General features: G+C 37.2%; 1 protein-coding gene across 1 annotated transcript in view; it reads left to right on the top strand.

Annotated features, from left to right (window-relative positions):
• The first annotated feature begins 1,761 nt into the window (after nucleotides 1-1,761).
• The window catches only part of slc6a2 (solute carrier family 6 member 2), a 55,729-nt gene continuing 40,910 nt past the window's right edge, over nucleotides 1,762-16,580 (top strand). Inside the window, exons 1-3 of the mRNA XM_036584161.1 lie at nucleotides 1,762-2,056; nucleotides 7,241-7,372; nucleotides 7,533-7,773. Coding sequence (XP_036440054.1) covers nucleotides 1,762-2,056; nucleotides 7,241-7,372; nucleotides 7,533-7,773 — 668 coding nt within the window. The remainder of the gene's footprint in view (nucleotides 2,057-7,240; nucleotides 7,373-7,532; nucleotides 7,774-16,580) is intronic.

The following is a 16,580-nucleotide window of genomic DNA, read 5'->3' as shown; positions in this document are numbered from 1 at the left end:
TAAAAAGAAGGTGAAGCAAGAAGACGAAGAAGAAGAAGAAGAAGAAGAAGAAGAAGAAGAAGAAGAAGATAATGATGATGACAAAGATCATGAAAATGATCTTTGATGATGATGATCATGATTATGAAAAAGAAATAGATAATGTGATGGTAATGAAAATGAAGGAAAAGAAAAACAAGAAAATGCTGAAAATTAAGAGAAAGAAAAAGAAGATGAAAAACATGAAGAGGAAGAAAAAGAAGAACATGATAATTATGATGAAAAAGAAGGCAATTAGGATAAGAAAAAGATGTAAAAAGATGACAGAATAATAAGATTCAAATGAAAATGATGAAGATGCTGAAGAATTATGAGAAAAAAGAAGAAGACTGTTAAAGAAAAAGAAGAAAATGAAGATGATGATGAAGAATAATGATGAAGAATAAGATTTTATGATCGTTAACAAGAAGACAAAGATGATGCTGAAAGAAAATGATGAAACAATGAAGATGTTAGAGGAAAAAGAAGAAGAAGAAAATGATGATGATGATGATGATAAAAATGATGATAACTATGATGATGAAGAAAAAATGATAACTATGAAGAGGAAGAAGAAGATAATGAAGAAGATGAGGAAAAGGAAGAAGATGATGATAAAAAGATGATAACTATGATGAAGAAGAAAATGATTATTTTTATGAAGAAGGAGACAATAAGAAAGATGAAGAAAAGGAAGAATATGATAAAAAAAGATGATAACTGTGAAGAAGAAGAAAAAGAAGAAGAAGATGAAGAAGAAGAAGAAGAATATGATGATGGTGATGAAGATGATAATAATAATAATTATTATTATTATTATTATTATGACGAAGAAGAAAAAGATGATGATGATGATGAAGAAGAAGAAAAGTTTCACGCATGCTAAGATATAAAGCATCACGTGGAAGAGGGGGATGTGGATTTCCATCCTCCCTGCTCGCGCTGCCTCTGGCTCCAGGGGAGGGGACACTTAAACTTGGATGAGGATGGGCAGGCGCTCATTCACATCCGCACCACAGCAGCAGCAGCAGCCGGCCATGGCCGAAGCCTCTCCGCGTGACAAGTACGAACTACGCTCAAACTTCCGCTGAGAGTTACTGTAAGCAGCAGCAGTAGAGCAGAACAGAGCAGAGCAGAGCTGAACAGAGCGACTCTGAGGCTTAACCTGTTGACTGTGAGCGCGCTGGAAACGCATGGAGGGCTTTTTAGTAGCTGAGCTGATCGAAGCATGAGAACTCACTGCTGGTAACGAGCCGAGAAGATAAATAGATGTTAGTTAGAAAAGCTGGTCTTTTCCTCGTCGCTCTTTGAACTGCTTTGCTGTGTCTGCTTGTGCCTTTGCGCACAGGCTCTTTCTCTGTTGTTGACTGCTTTCAAAACTGAAATGTGAACTTGTTTGTGCTCCGCGCCTCTCGCGCTCTCTGTCACTTGCTGAACTGTGTATTAATCATTTTCTTGCTCTTTTGCATGTGTTCCATCCAGCTGATGAAGCAGAGGAGCCGTCTCCACCTCGCCACGACGCAAAGTCTCTCAGCGGAGACGCGCTTTGTCCACGCTCCTCTTCCTCCTCCTCCTCCTCCTCCTCATCACCATCATCATCATCCTCATCATCATCGCCATCATCACCATCACCATCATCACTAGCAGCGGCACCCGTCTCCCTTTCGCCACACCGACGGGCGCACGAGAGCGAGAGCGCGAGCGCGGCGAGCTCCCGGAGCGGCGCGCGACCGTCGATCCGCGATGAACGTGTACGTGATGCCCGAGCACAAGCTGTCCTCGGTGGCGCCGCTGAAGCCGTACAATGCGGAGAAGAAAGACGTGGAGCTCATCCTGGTCAAGGAGCACAACGGCGTCCAGTACACCAACTCGAGCGTGGCGGGCTCGCGCGCGTGCCCCCTCACCTCCTCTTCCGCCGATCACGAAGACCGGGAGACATGGGGCAAGAAACTGGACTTTCTGCTGTCCGTCATAGGCTTTGCTGTGGACTTGGCCAACGTGTGGAGGTTCCCTTATCTGTGCTATAAGAACGGAGGAGGTAAAACTTATCGCCTTTATTTACTCTTTCTTTACTGTTTGTGCACCATTCTGACCTCCTTACAACACTTATATACGTATATGTATCATAGATACTTTACAACACTCTTCACTGTAAAATTGTTTTGTCAGTCCTGCTTCAAGCATGCCCTTCTTGCGGTAACAAGCAGTTGTACTGGTTTTATTCAAGTCAAATAAAGATCCGTAAAACCAAATTATGTTAAAGAGCCCATATCACAGAAACTTTCCCTCACTTTTTAAAAAATAGCTGTTTGACATAGGAAATAAAAATGGTTAAAGTTTCTAAGAGTACCGCTCACGCCCCAGTCCATGTAGTCCATATTGTGGAAACTTAGTTACACACACAGCTTACTTTGAATTCATTGTTTTTGTGATGTCATAAAAGCTAACACATTTCCATAGACTAAATCTGCCCATTCAAACCACAGCAGTCTAGCTCTGTCCAGTTACGCTGAAGTTATGAGGAGTGTTTTAGTGTGGATTGCTTTTTAAATAAAGCACATTACAGGGCTGTCAATCAGAATAGAGGTCATTTACATATATATGTATTACAGGCACAGTAACGAAAAACAGCCTGTTTAGTTGTAGGAGATGAAGAGCAATTGGAAAGTTTTCAAGGTAAAAATGAATGGGTAAAACTACACAATGGCCGAAGTGGACCGAAGCGGGAAACTATAAAATGAGAGTATTGGCCCTTTAAAATGCTGTGAGAGGTCCAGTTAACTCAAAATTTGAAGGTAGCCAGGCTACTTACTTTGAGATCATTTTTACAGTAGTTTAGATTGACAAAGATAAATAGAAGCCTTGTTTTTCAATCTCTAAAGCACTTCAAATCAGTATTAGTTCTAAAGAGGTTCATAACATTAAATTATTTTCTAGTGGGAAATTGAACAAAACAGTGAGTTTGGCATTCAAGGTCTAATGCATGCATGTCCTAGATTGACATTACTTACAGTACATTGTCCCGCATAACCTGATGTCCTGAAGTGTATTTCATTCTATTAAAAATGATACATGCAGTTTTCAAAACAGACCCTAATGCTGGACCTGTTGATATTCTGCTCATACTAACTTACTGTTCAAGGTAAGGTTATTGCTATTTGATTATTCAAAGTAAAATGTAAAGTGAATGAAAATATCAGTTCTCCAAGTTTAGATGAGTTATTTTGTGGATATCTGTAACAAAGTTGCTACTCTGTTTATGTCAGATCTTCCTGACCCGTTTTGTAGGCTGCTGCTGACCAGCAGGCTGGTGTTGCCATTGTTTAGTGAATCATTCAGGAACTGATGGAACATTTCAGGGCTTTCCACAAAATTATGACTTGGGGGCTGTAGTATTATGGCATTATTGTGTCCAGAGCAGAATAACCCCCTTTAAATAAACTCCCAGTGGACTATTTAAAACAGGTGACCTTACTGCACTGCAGAACATAACAATAGCACTAACCTAATCTGTTTTAGTGCGCTCATATGTTAAACTTACAAATACAAATTAGTAACTCTTAGTATTTCTTGTATAATCCTAGGTTACTTACGCAAATCTTGTTAAGATGAGTTCATTTGAAGAAGTCCAAGAGACTGAAGAGTCTTTTGCCTGAAAGGCTTCAGAGCATTCTGAGCAGTTTTGTTGGCTTCTGTTTCCATTTAAAACAATGGAGCACAGTTAACACCAGTGCATTGCACATAGATGAATATACTGATTGAAGTTAACCCTATTAAAACATAGTGAACAGAAGAGTACTATCTGCTCAGTTGAGACTATTTAAAGTGATTGTGCTGTTTGAACCTTACTTGCTGAATAAGTGTGGATCACTGAAAAATATAAAGTACCTATAACTTAATTATAAAGTCATTTAAACTTGAACCTGTTACGTAACTTCACTCAGTTGTTAAGTTAAGTCAGCTAATTTACAGTGTGTGTATACTGTGCACTGGACCAGCGCATGTTTAACATAAATACTCAACATAAACATGACTGCTCTTTTTCCAAGTGCCCCTTTCAAGACTGTTTATTTGAGTTACAACATCAAACCACAATGATTGTCTCACTGTTGCAAATGAATAGTTCTGAAAGAGCAACTTTCCAGAAGTTGTCAGGAAGCAGTTAACTCCTACAAATTAACAGCAGTCCTGTGTTTTGCTGAACAAACACTGCACATCATCTGTACTTACTTCTCAAAAGCAGCAGTTGAGGAGCATTTTTACATATTTATTGTATTTGAAGTCATTGTCATTAGTCCACTTAAGTGCTATAAGGACAGGACTAGTTTTACTTGGGGAGGTGGGGTCATCAGGTATTCTGTTACAGAAAAAAGATAGTAATCAGGTAACAGGTACCAGCAAGATTACATTAAAACCACTTTTATCATGGTTACATTCTTATCTGTGTTAATTTCTGTGAGCTAAATGAAGATAAGGTCAATTTAGCTTTTATGCAGTAAATTTTGCTTTTCTTTTACAGCTTCATTCACTTCTGTTACCAGTGAGAATGATGTAGGTCTGCGTTCTAGCTGGAAGTCAGGTGTAAGTTAGACATTAATTGAGCTTTCCACATGGCACAGAAAGTAAACCAGACAAAAGAGTACCGCACATATCTTTCAGACTTATTTCGGCTGAAAGGTTTGAGCAGTTTGCTCAGCCAGGAAATCCATATCGTTCATGTGAGTGCAGTTTTTTGAGGGTAGGTCACAAAATATGAATGAAAAGCTGGGGGGCATAATAATCCAATATTTCATTTTTATTTTACAAACTACACATTCCTTTCTTTAATACCTGATTGACTCCACTACAATATTTAATAACATGTTTAAATGTTACACACAGCACACATAAAGCACTGTTATACATCACCTTTATTGTTTCTGTCTGTTTACCTTGTGTTAGGAGCTCATCTTGATGAAATTATTTTTCTGTGAAAAAAAAAGTGATTAAAAAGTAATGGGAAGTAAACAGATTGTTACTTTAAGATTGTAAACCTTTGGATTGGGTTACAAATAATTTTTTTTAGCAGGTAATTAGTAATCTGCACCAGAATACATCTTTAAAGTATCCCTCCCCATCCTTAGGTTATGTAATTTACCCCCACAGGACCTCTGTAACTCAAACAGGATACAAAATCTTAGTAAAGAGACGGGAGTGGCTACTCCATTAATGCAATTACTTTAATCATAATGTCCTTCACACTAATCGTATAACCAGCTGTCTTAAGTGAATGTAACGTGTCATTAGCATTGTTATTATCTTGGTAATGTGTAGCCAACAGTCAGTGTTGCCGTATAAATGTGTTAATGTTCAGAGTTGTACACCTGACATAGGACAATATCGGCTTGGTTTGAGTCTCAGAGCATAAAGTAGAAGTCTTTGAGCGTTTCTACGGTTAAGAAACACTACAAGAACTCATTTCCACAGGATATGATGTAGTATTTACTAGGGCTAAACAATTCATCATTCATTTGAAGGAGTGCAGTTTTCAAGTCACCAGAGTTGCAAATTTAATAATAACCTATATTATCAACAGCTCTATCCTAACAAGTTGTGAGTGGAGAAATTTAACCCAATAGCAGAAGGCATGTGAACTGCCTACAGATAAGTGAGACAGTAATTAAAGTGTTGCATTCATAATCACACAACAAGTCTTTAAATCTCAAGCCAGAGAAAGAGGAAGTGCTGGTTTTCTTGGCCGAAAAACAGGCCTGGGTCTTGATTTATATAAATAATTGACATATAAATTGCATTCCCAATAATGGTAAGATATATCAGAATTAGGTGTTTTCCCAAAATCATTAAGCCCTAACAATTACTAATATGGCAATTTGCATGGATTGCATTTGGATGTCCATCCAAATAGTACTTTAGCTAAGCTAAAGCCCAAGAATGACATTACAGCATAGACCAGTCAAAAGTTTGGAATATTTATATGCAGTCTTTATCGTCTTAAAGTCATTTTGATCTAAAGTCTTATTTACAAATACAAATGAAATTAGTTTCTAAGACAATTGCCAGCAGTGAAGTTGACGCCCATGTATGAAATTATTTCTAAAACAAAACAGCAAGGTCTCAGCGCACATGTATCTTCTTTAATCCTTTTGGAAAAGCTCATATGCTTGAATAAAACCTCCTCAACAAGCTGCTTGAGAGAATGATCAAGAGTGTGTAAAGCTTGTGTTATTGCCAAGTTTTAATGTCTTCACCATTGCTTTTAAAGTGGAAAATAATAAAAAGTCAAGAAGTGTTCTATGAATAGATGCGTCCAAACTTTCGACTAATATTGTAGATTAAGACTAACACCGTAATCAATCTGTTTATAAGGTATAAGGTATATAAGGTATATAATCATATAATATTATTACAACAATCTCAAAATTAGAAATATTATGGATATTGATATCAATGTATTAAATATATACTTTTGCAGTGGCCAATAAGAAGTTCTAGAGTTTTTTTTTTTTTAAAGTTTCTTCATGCGATTATTAATTATTAATTTCAGTTATGCAAAATTTGAACATCCCTGGTCTAATTACATGTTTTATTGATTTTCTAAGTGAAATAAGTTAACACATCCATCCTCTAAAGGGATCATGGCATTTTTTTACTAAGTTTAGGGCACAACATGTTGGTAAAAAGCATAAAATATAAATAACTACATAACTATACAAGATATGTAGCTCATCTGTTGCTGCACAGTTTGTGTCGGTCACCCTCTAGTCCTTCATCTGTGCTCACAGGACGCTGCCCACAAGATGCTGTTGGTTAGATATTTTTGATTGGTGGACTGTTTTTTAGTCCAGCAGTGACACTGAGGTGTTCAGCAGCATCGCTGTGTCTGATCCACTCATACCATCACAACACGCACTAACATGCCACCACCACGTCAGTGTCAGTGCAGTGCTGAGAATGATCCACCACAATTAGTGTAGAAATGAGGTGGTTTTAATGTTATGGCTGATCGGTGTATATACAGGCTCCACAGTGACCAGGGGTGCCAAAACATTTGCACATGACTATAAATGGAGTGTCTATGTTATAATTCTCACATAACTGCAGAATTCACTTTTTCACCTTATAAGCTATTTGCAAATTTCAGTGTAGTACAACTATAAAGCGTCCTCTCTTTCTTTTCTTTCTGTTTCTGCAATGCTAAAATCTATGCTATTCATTCCTCCAGGGGCCTTCCTGATCCCATACATCATGTTCCTGTTCATTGCGGGGATGCCACTCTTTTACATGGAGCTGGCTTTGGGCCAGTACAACAGAGAAGGTGCAGCTACTGTGTGGAAAATCTGCCCTGTGTTCAAAGGTCTGGTTATGAAGTCTATTTTTCTTCTCTTAGCTTCATATGGTTAGACTGATCCACACACTTAGTTGTGCTTTATTTTACAGTGAAGGCATTTTCATTCATATAATGTAGTTTCAGGTCATTCTGAGCATTTATCAGGGCATATGTTCTCCGTCTGCAGGCGTTGGCTACACTGTGATCATCATAGCTTTGTATGTGGGCTTCTACTACAACGTCATCATAGCGTGGTCTCTGTACTACCTGTTCTCCTCATTCACGAGTGAACTGCCCTGGCAACACTGTAACAACACGTGGAACAGCCCCCTGTGCAAAGACCCCAAGCTCATCAACGGCTCCTCCTTCCTTGGCAATGCAACCTCCTACGCCAAGTACAAGAGAACACCTGCTGCAGAATTCTACGAGTAAGTACCACGGATTCTATGAGTTTTGACCCTAAAGTCTAATGCCCCAGTTAAAGTGTATTTTGGAAATTTGGAAATTCATAATTTTAATTGTTGGAAATTTGTGCAGAATATGCTAGGGAGGCAGGAAGATCCAGATGTCAGGATTGACTGCTGCTGAAAAAAAAAATAATAACAATAAAAAGACGTGAACTTTCAATTGAGTTGAACATAGTACAGACATCTATAGACCTGAGTGCTTGTTTTAGAGTGGAGTTTATTTATTGATATACTTTCAAAACCTGCAGTAGTCGTGCACTGTTTAAGTCAACAATGTCCTTTCGTCAAAGCGAGCCAGATTGCTTGCCTGGCCAACAGCTGATCGCTTTGAGTGCGTGTTGTTAAAACACAAGCAGGTTGTGGTGCGAAAAGGGAAAGTGCAGAGTGGTTGGTTATTTTTGAGCCACAAATCTGCCTAATATTGTTTTTAAACTTTAAAAGTCTAAAATCTAATAATCTTTGAATATATTTGTTTTTGTTTTTTTAAACATTACATCTACATCTCCAGCTAGATATGCATTCCAGTGTTGAATCTTGGCATGGTTGAGTGACACACATTAACAGTCTGATTAGTCAGCACTCAGCTCGTTTGCATACATTTCATCCAGAAGGACAGAGAGCAGAGTGAGCAAGGTGTGCATGTGTCAGTTATAAGTGTATATTGTTGTCACTCACTACATTATTGCATATTATAGTATCTTCTGTTTGCTGTAAATTATCAAAAAAGAAAAATCAAATGAAAAAAGGAAAATCATTTTGCATGATGTCACCGTTCACATCACTTATACACTGCAAGTGAAATGATCTTAAATCTTAAACATAGTGAGATAATTTGACTAACTAAGCAGTGTATGCTGCTTAAAATTTCAGCACCCCTAACTTAAAACACATTCTCAAGTCCCTGGAATTTGCAAGTAGGCATGTGCCAATAACAGAGCTCTCTTGTAACCATGTGGAAAATAACCGTGGTAAACAGTTAAACCAGGTTGGAATTGGGGGGTGGGGTTTCTTTTCCTGTTTTGTCCTGTAAATTTCCAATGGTTCCTTACACTGAAGTGGGTGCAGAAGAAAACATATATATATATATATGAGTTGAGTCTTAATCTTTGTCAAATAAAATCATAAAACATAAAGCAAAATTCGGTCTTGGTTGTGGTACACTCTTAATATAAGTTTGGCCACAAACATCAATTCATTTTGTGGTCCCTTAGATTAGCCCTTTGCCTTTCTTTCCCTGAGGCCATTTGAAACAACCTGTTTTGCCTGATGAACGAGAGCTGAGACGTGTTTCTCTCATGTGTTTTTCCTGGAACTGAAGTCGTTTTTCAGTATGAAACCTAACACTGTGGTGTAAGGATGTCCTAAATGTACATCGTACATCAAACCAAAACCCATTTAGGAACCTTTATTGTTAACATGTAGTTCTGCTTGACTTTACCTGGCCTGTGATGAATCATCCATTTAAAGTGGTGAAGATTAATTAAAAAATGTAAACATTTACAAAATTTAATTTTAAATTCTGTGCATTCCGGTACAGATTACCTGTTAAAAATGGTAATCTGTACTCTAATCCAAGGGATTAATATATTAAAGTAATGTAATCTCATTACTTTTCATTACTTTTGGATCACTTGTTTTTATAAAGTCATACAATTAAATAAAGACATGAGAAAAACTATTTCAGCAAGATAACTTTAACTCAGCACAGGACAAACAGGACAACTATATGTTATATGAAGCTAAATGACATATAATAGGTGAGCTATATGAACAATATGTTATATGAAGCTAAATGACATATAATAGGTGAGCTAATTGTCTGCGCTTTATACCAAAGTCAAAAGGTCAGTCTGGTGGATGTCTTCTTTTCAGACCCCTCATAACAATAATTATAAATAGAGGACATTCTAAAACTCTGACTGCCTATCATCAGTTTTCTATCTGCTAAAAGTCTGTACCAGCTTATAAGCCTTCATTCCTCCACATAAAATAATAATGAGCTTTAAAAGTGAGAGATGATTGTTTTCACCAATAATGAAGAATGAGCATTTTAACATTTTTGTACCCATCATTATAAAACTGTTCCATGTTATTCTTGGTTAACATCGCCTCATTTCAGCAAATTTAGATTTATAGCTCATCAAACTGTAGAATTTTATGTGGCAAAAAAAATTAGAAAAGAAGAGCTTACTTGCAATTTGCTGTTATAGAATCAGGCATAATGTAAAACCAGGGTAAATGCTGCATTAAATATCTTTGGGAAAATTCTGATCTTAGTTCTGCCAATAACAACACAATAATTGATAAAATTTCTATAGATTGGCCAATGAAAGGTCGTGAACTGCTGCTTGTGAAGGGACCTATTCTACACAACTCATGACATATTTATGTAGCAAAACAGATCAACCAAATGTGCCTGTGATCTGATTACTGCTTTTGCTCCATAGCTGTAACAGAATACAGTAACCTGGTTACATGTATTCTGTTACAACCCAAACCTGCACGCGTTGCTTGTCACTGACTGCACTTTAGTAACTTGAAGTTGAAGTGAGGCATGTGTGAGGCCTACTAGGAACTTCTGAAGAACAGCAAGTCTAAAAGACATTTGCAAACATCTGTCATTTGCCTCAAAATGGGCCATTATTTAGTCACTGGTCTCTAGTGTAAAATTCCATGCAAATGAAAAACTTCCACTTCAAATAAGATGGATTTTACTGTTATTGTACTAAGCGCGCCAAATAATGCTTATCATATTCATTAGAAGTACTTGGAATAGTTCTTATCATATTCTTCTACTTTGTCATGTTGTCCCAGTCATTCATTACATCCTATTATAGCTGGCCGATAGAGCTCCTAATGGACCGTTCTCGCCCGTTCCATTCTAATTTAGCATTTGTTTTCCATCTTTTATCTCTTTGGCCCCATTGTGCATATTGTTTTTTCTGTGTTAGTGGGGGTTGCGTAAGACATCTGCACAATGTTGGCAGATTAATAAAAACACGCCTGTGAGATGAAAGATGGAAAACATGCTTAAAATGGGATTTTACTGATGGAACGTGTTGAAAGGTTCTGGGCATTAATCATTAACAGTAGTAGACCGCGGAGGATGCCATAATTGATTTGGTCTAGCCGAAAGCAGTGGGGCGTATAAGCATCAGATTGCTGTGTGAAAGTGGAGCAGGTTGCATTCCAGCAATCACTCTCTCTGTGTTGTGTGTGTAGTGAAAGTTTTAATGGAAGCTTAAAAAGATCTCTTTCCACCAGGAAATGTCAAATTAATGACTCTCCCTGAGCAAGACTTGCACAGTATCTCTTTGTGGATCGCTGTCAAACAGACCTCCTCATTATACATCCAGTGGTGTTTTGCTGCAGGACTTGATCACTGCCTCATTGAATTACTGAAACCAAACTGAACTAATCTGCTTTTCAAGTTATTAAGAGAAATTCTAGATTTTTGTTTGTAATTTAACAGGTGTGCCTTTTTTCCAGACCTTGATTTGCAAGGAATTGTTCTGCATAACACATTATTTAGCATTAGGTTGAATAAGACCACTGACCACCCTACAAAAGAAATTTAGGGTTAATAAGAGAACTAAGCACTGGTTTGTGTTAAACCCAGGTGATACATCTTCAAAAGAAAAAAAATTTAGGTCTTTTTGGTGACCATGTAGATATTACAACAACATGTGCTGTCTAATGGAAAAATCTAAATCTGATTCTCTAATATCCATGAAACATGTTGACCCCATTGTACATGACTGTTTGGAAATGTTGAATCACACTTTTTACACTTTAACCGCACCATCTAATATGATACAAAATTCTAGATATGACACAAACTAACACCATAATCTGGCCCTGCTACCAACTTAGGCTACCATAAGGTATCAACTTATGTTGGTCCAATTACTCTTACAACAATTGGATTAAAAGAGCTACTCAGGTGCCCATTCAGTTTAGAACCACACTCAGCAATACAGAATATGGTAACATGCTTTTACAGCTAACAACAAGGCCTGGCAATTAACCAAAATAAAAAATGTAAGCATAGGAAAGACACCAAGGAGAAAGGAGAAGAGATCGAACCAGGAGCCAATAAAATCTTGTCTCCTGTGCTAGTCCCTCCAGCTGCTAATGGCAACAGATTAAATGTCAACACATTAATTAAACTCAAAAATCCCATTTGAACATATGACATCTTAAAAAAAAGGTTCCCCTAACTGTGGAGTAATGTGGAGTACATCCTATTTTAAGTACAACAGCTGTAATTTATTTGGGTATGCGTCTTGTAATAGCAAGTGGAAATCCCGTGAAACTTGGAAAAACACAATTCATTCCCTTTTATTTGACTTTCTGTTTGACTTTGGCTGATTTAATGTTTGCGATAACTATACTCTTTCAACGCTAACACTTAGAGTACATTTTAAAAGGTCAGTTCAAGTAATATCAACTTTGTTTTCTTAACACATATAAGAGCCACTTCCACATTGTTTTCAGTTTTTCAAGTTTTAAGCCTTTTGGTAGTGCTATTTTTGATGCATCAGTCAGTACTGCTGTAGTTAACCCCTTTGTTGGCCACTGGTGGTTCCAAGTTTCCATTCCTCACTATTATAGCTTTAATAAAAAACAGTTTGCATTGTTTTCCAGCTAATTACTTCATAGTAGCCTTAGGGTTAATATATAAAGGGTTAAAGCACATGTAGATATGCTCGGCAAAATCCAGTATTAAGTTGGTATGTATTTATAATGTCTTTATACAAAGAAATCAAGTTTCATTGTTGTTCCTGCACAAGAATTCCAATCTGACTCTACAAATAGAGGTTACATTGCCGTGTATCAGATACATATCCGATTTCAGTACCACATACAAAAGAGGCCAAAATCGTAACTGGAACTGTCAGATTCAATGTCTGTTTTGCTTTTTTGGACATCAGTGTCACTGCAGTGCTAAAAAAGATCCACCACTCGAATAATACCTGCTCTGTGGTGATCCTGATCATTAAAGAACAGGGTAAAAGAGGGCTAATAAAGTATGCAGAGAAACAGCTGGACTACAGTCTGTAATTGTAGAACTGCAAAAAGTACCTATATGATAAGTAGAGCTCATAAAATGGACAGTGAGTGTAGAAACAAGGAGGTTTACTTAGTGAAGGAGCTGGTCAGTGTAAATCTATGTACTTTATGACATTAAGTATATACTCTCTTGTTTATTTATGAAAGATGGGTGCCTAAAAGGAACATCCCTTTACTGAAGCCTAATTTCGTTTTGAAGACTAATTGAAGTACATTTACTCATTCAGTCAAAAGCCCATTTGAGGTTGACTGTCACACAAAAGACAAATATGTGTCACATATGAAGAAAATGACCCTATTTGGGACACTTTTACCTGCAGTGTGAGCTTACCATTTTGGTAAAACTACAGATTGTGACTGAAGCTGGACTGGCCAGGTTTTGAAGTGGGACTTGCTTCTACTGTGCAATTCTTTGGAAAGATAGTGTTACAAATGTTGAGTCAGAGTCTATTTAACTTGAAACTTTATGCACACAATACTGAGCTGCTGCGGCTATGCTTAGTTTACCTTCTATAATTGTGGTTTTCTGTGGGCATTTTGGAAAAGGAGTACGCAGGCAACCTTTACTTTGGTAAATAATTTCATTGTAACCAATACTTGTCTTTTTGCATAAGTGTGAATTGAAAGAAAGGCATTTGAAAGAATTCCATAGAATTTTCAAAATTTCTGCATGATCAAACAATCAAAGTCACTGAGAGTGGTGTGAAGTAAAAATGGCACTTTGTGACACTTAACAAGAATTGTTTACAGCAGTGGTGATAGGAACGTCTGAAACTTTTATTGCCTTTAAAAGCTACATCACAAGAAGTTATTACAGGAAATGGTTATGAACATGTTGACTGATGCCTGAAACATTGTTTTACAATAGTTTTGAGATAAGCATTTGGCCACAAAACATATTTTCCAAATCCGTTCATGGTGGAAAGGTACATGCAGGATGTTGTGAGGCAAAATAGCATCTAAATCTCATTTTTTTAGGTTTACCACTATTTTACATAGGTGTCAACCTCAAGAGACAGTAACCCTTATATATATATAGCTTACAAACTCTATAAATTCACATTTCTAACATAACAGCAATTGATCCAGGTTTTCTTTACTGTCATATATTCTCTTGTAGTCCTAGTTACTGCAGTATTGTTCTTTTTATTTGTACTTTATTTGAGAGTTAAATAATTCTAAGTAATCTCTCACACAGTCAAATATACATGTAAATACCATCAGTTAGAGAGAGAGCATATCAGGTTTTGTTCTGCAATGAGCAAACAGAGCAAAAGCCAACTTGAAACCAAATTGAATAATACATTTACTCCTCAATCTCGCCTTGCAGATTATACTACAAAATGCATCTTCATGTCACAAAGGACACAAAACGTGTAATGTACCTCTCACTAACGACAGTATGATTATAACAGCACAATACTTTTTGTTTGATGGCTTGGCGCGTTTCTTATGTGTGGCAATATCTTTTCATTTTGTCCCTGTACAGCATGCTTGTCACTTCAAAATTTTACATAAACTGGTACAACACCACTCACAGTCTGAGCACATCACTTAGTAAGAGCAATTAAACAAATTTATTTATTTTATATTTATTTATTTAAAAAGTGTTTCTAATTGTATTTTTGAAAGAGGAAGTGCTTTACTGAGTGTTATATATACAGCCATGACATCAAGCCTATATAATGGTTTACACTAGACTTATTATAACTGGATAACCTTGGTGCAAACACCAAGAAATGTTTTTAAACTAACCAGGTCAAATAGTTGTTGTAAGTAAGACCATGGATGATTTTTTTTCAGATATATTGGCACCTTAGGGTGTGTTCAGAGCTGTTAGATCTGCTAGCAAAGAGACACAACATTGTATTTCTCTACAGTGGTGAGGCGGGCTCACGTTCGCTCTCTGGTTCAATTTTACCCATCATCTTTTGTGTTTGGTTAGCTCATGAGGAGTAACACAAGATGAGTGGAGTTTTTTGCTGAAGTTGAACTTTTTGGAAGGGGAAATCCATCAAAATCACAGAGATTTGTATACTGACTGGACAAAATTTATAGGCAGAATTTGGTGAAAAGCAGTAGGTAATTAGGCCTGTAATTTCTCAGGGGAGGAGGCAGAAAAACACCGACATGGTCAATCTGGAAAGAAGTAAAATCACTGAGTTGTGCCTGTAAAAGAGGTAATTACTCCAGGATCCAATGTAAACTTAATCCCATCCGAGTAGGGCTCAAGGTAAATGTGACAGTGAGGTTAAGGGACACAGCTAAACTACCCTTATAGACTAATAATATAGAAAATATCTAAACTATACAATAAACCATGTTATGTTATGATATGTTATGTAATGTTATGTTATGTTATGTTATGTTATGTTATGTTATGTTATGTTATGTTATGTTATGTTATGTTAAACTCTTAACATGAAGTCATGGGCTAAAAAGGTTGGTCCAGCCAGTGTTTAGCCTGAAAAAGTATCACTTATGTACTCTGTTTAGTTTTTAGACAGTAGGTTTTTGATTTGCCACATGAGGATGAAGATAATTCCTGGACACAGTTTTTTTGATAACCAGACTGTGCCTAGTCCCAGTCATCTGTTTATGTCAGCAAGTGCATGCACCATACAGTGATGCAGTAACACTGATTAGACGCTTTGTAGTTCGTCATTTCTTTTATAGCCTCCTCCTATGAATGCCTGACATTAACATGTTATTTTGGTGCATGTGAAAAGTAAAAGTGGGTCACTACCAAAACCCCCATTGAAACTTTTCTGTTACACCCCAAACCCTGGAGTCGGCTGCCTCCGGCCTGTTGCCGTATTCTGGGCTATGCAAAACACTGAGCGTCTGACGTTTGAAGTAGGGAGGAAGAAAGGCATTCTGCTTGCACTTCAAAGAAAGGCAGTTCCGGGTCTGCGTGGAGATTGGGTTCTGCAGCCCAGAGGAAGCCAGAGCAGTGACTGGGACAATGTACAGGGCTTATCTTTGAGCTGATGTGCCAATCGTTAGCTGTAGCCTCAAACATAACACGCTAAGAGCCATGTGAATGCAGCCTATTGAGAGCGTGAGCTCCCCCTTACACATTGCCCCTCACAATTTCTGATCATGCTAATATGTTTATGCCAAACAAATGCATTCTTTGGTCTAATGCTAAATCTCCTTTAAGCTTCCTGAAAGAATTTTGTGATCTCAGGTAGAAATGGCTCAAGGAAACCCTCCCTCTGATACCTTTCTCTTCTCTGAGAGATCAAACAGACATTTTACTTTCACCAAATTCAAAAATAGATGAAAATAAAAGTGCCAAAAAGGTTACTTGGAGCAACGCCATAGAAGAATCACTTTTTGCTTAAAAATAACCACTCACACTGAAGTTATAAGGACTATTTCAGCGCAGACTGTTTTTTAAATGAGGCAGCCAATCAGAACAGAGGTCATTTACATATATCTGTCATAAAGGAGCAGTACAAAAAACAGCCTGTTTACTTCTAAGGAATAAAACTAGAGTTTGGAAAATGGCCCTATACAAATAAATTGTGTTTTTGGCACATAAAACCACATATATGTTATAAATGGACTTCAGGAAAAAATAAAATACAAGAAAAATGTAGGATATAGGCACTTAAAAGGTTTTTCCTAAACTCCTAAAAACAAAGGTTCCTGTGTGGTTCTTGGCTTGGGTGCACAGTTCTGAGAAAAAA

The sequence above is a fragment of the Colossoma macropomum genome, unplaced genomic scaffold (assembly GCF_904425465.1).
Source record: "Colossoma macropomum unplaced genomic scaffold, Colossoma_macropomum, whole genome shotgun sequence".
Classification (NCBI taxonomy): Eukaryota; Metazoa; Chordata; class Actinopteri; order Characiformes; family Serrasalmidae; genus Colossoma; species Colossoma macropomum.
The sequence above is the reverse complement of the archived record's forward strand: the minus strand, read 5'-3'. Positions and strand labels throughout refer to the sequence as shown.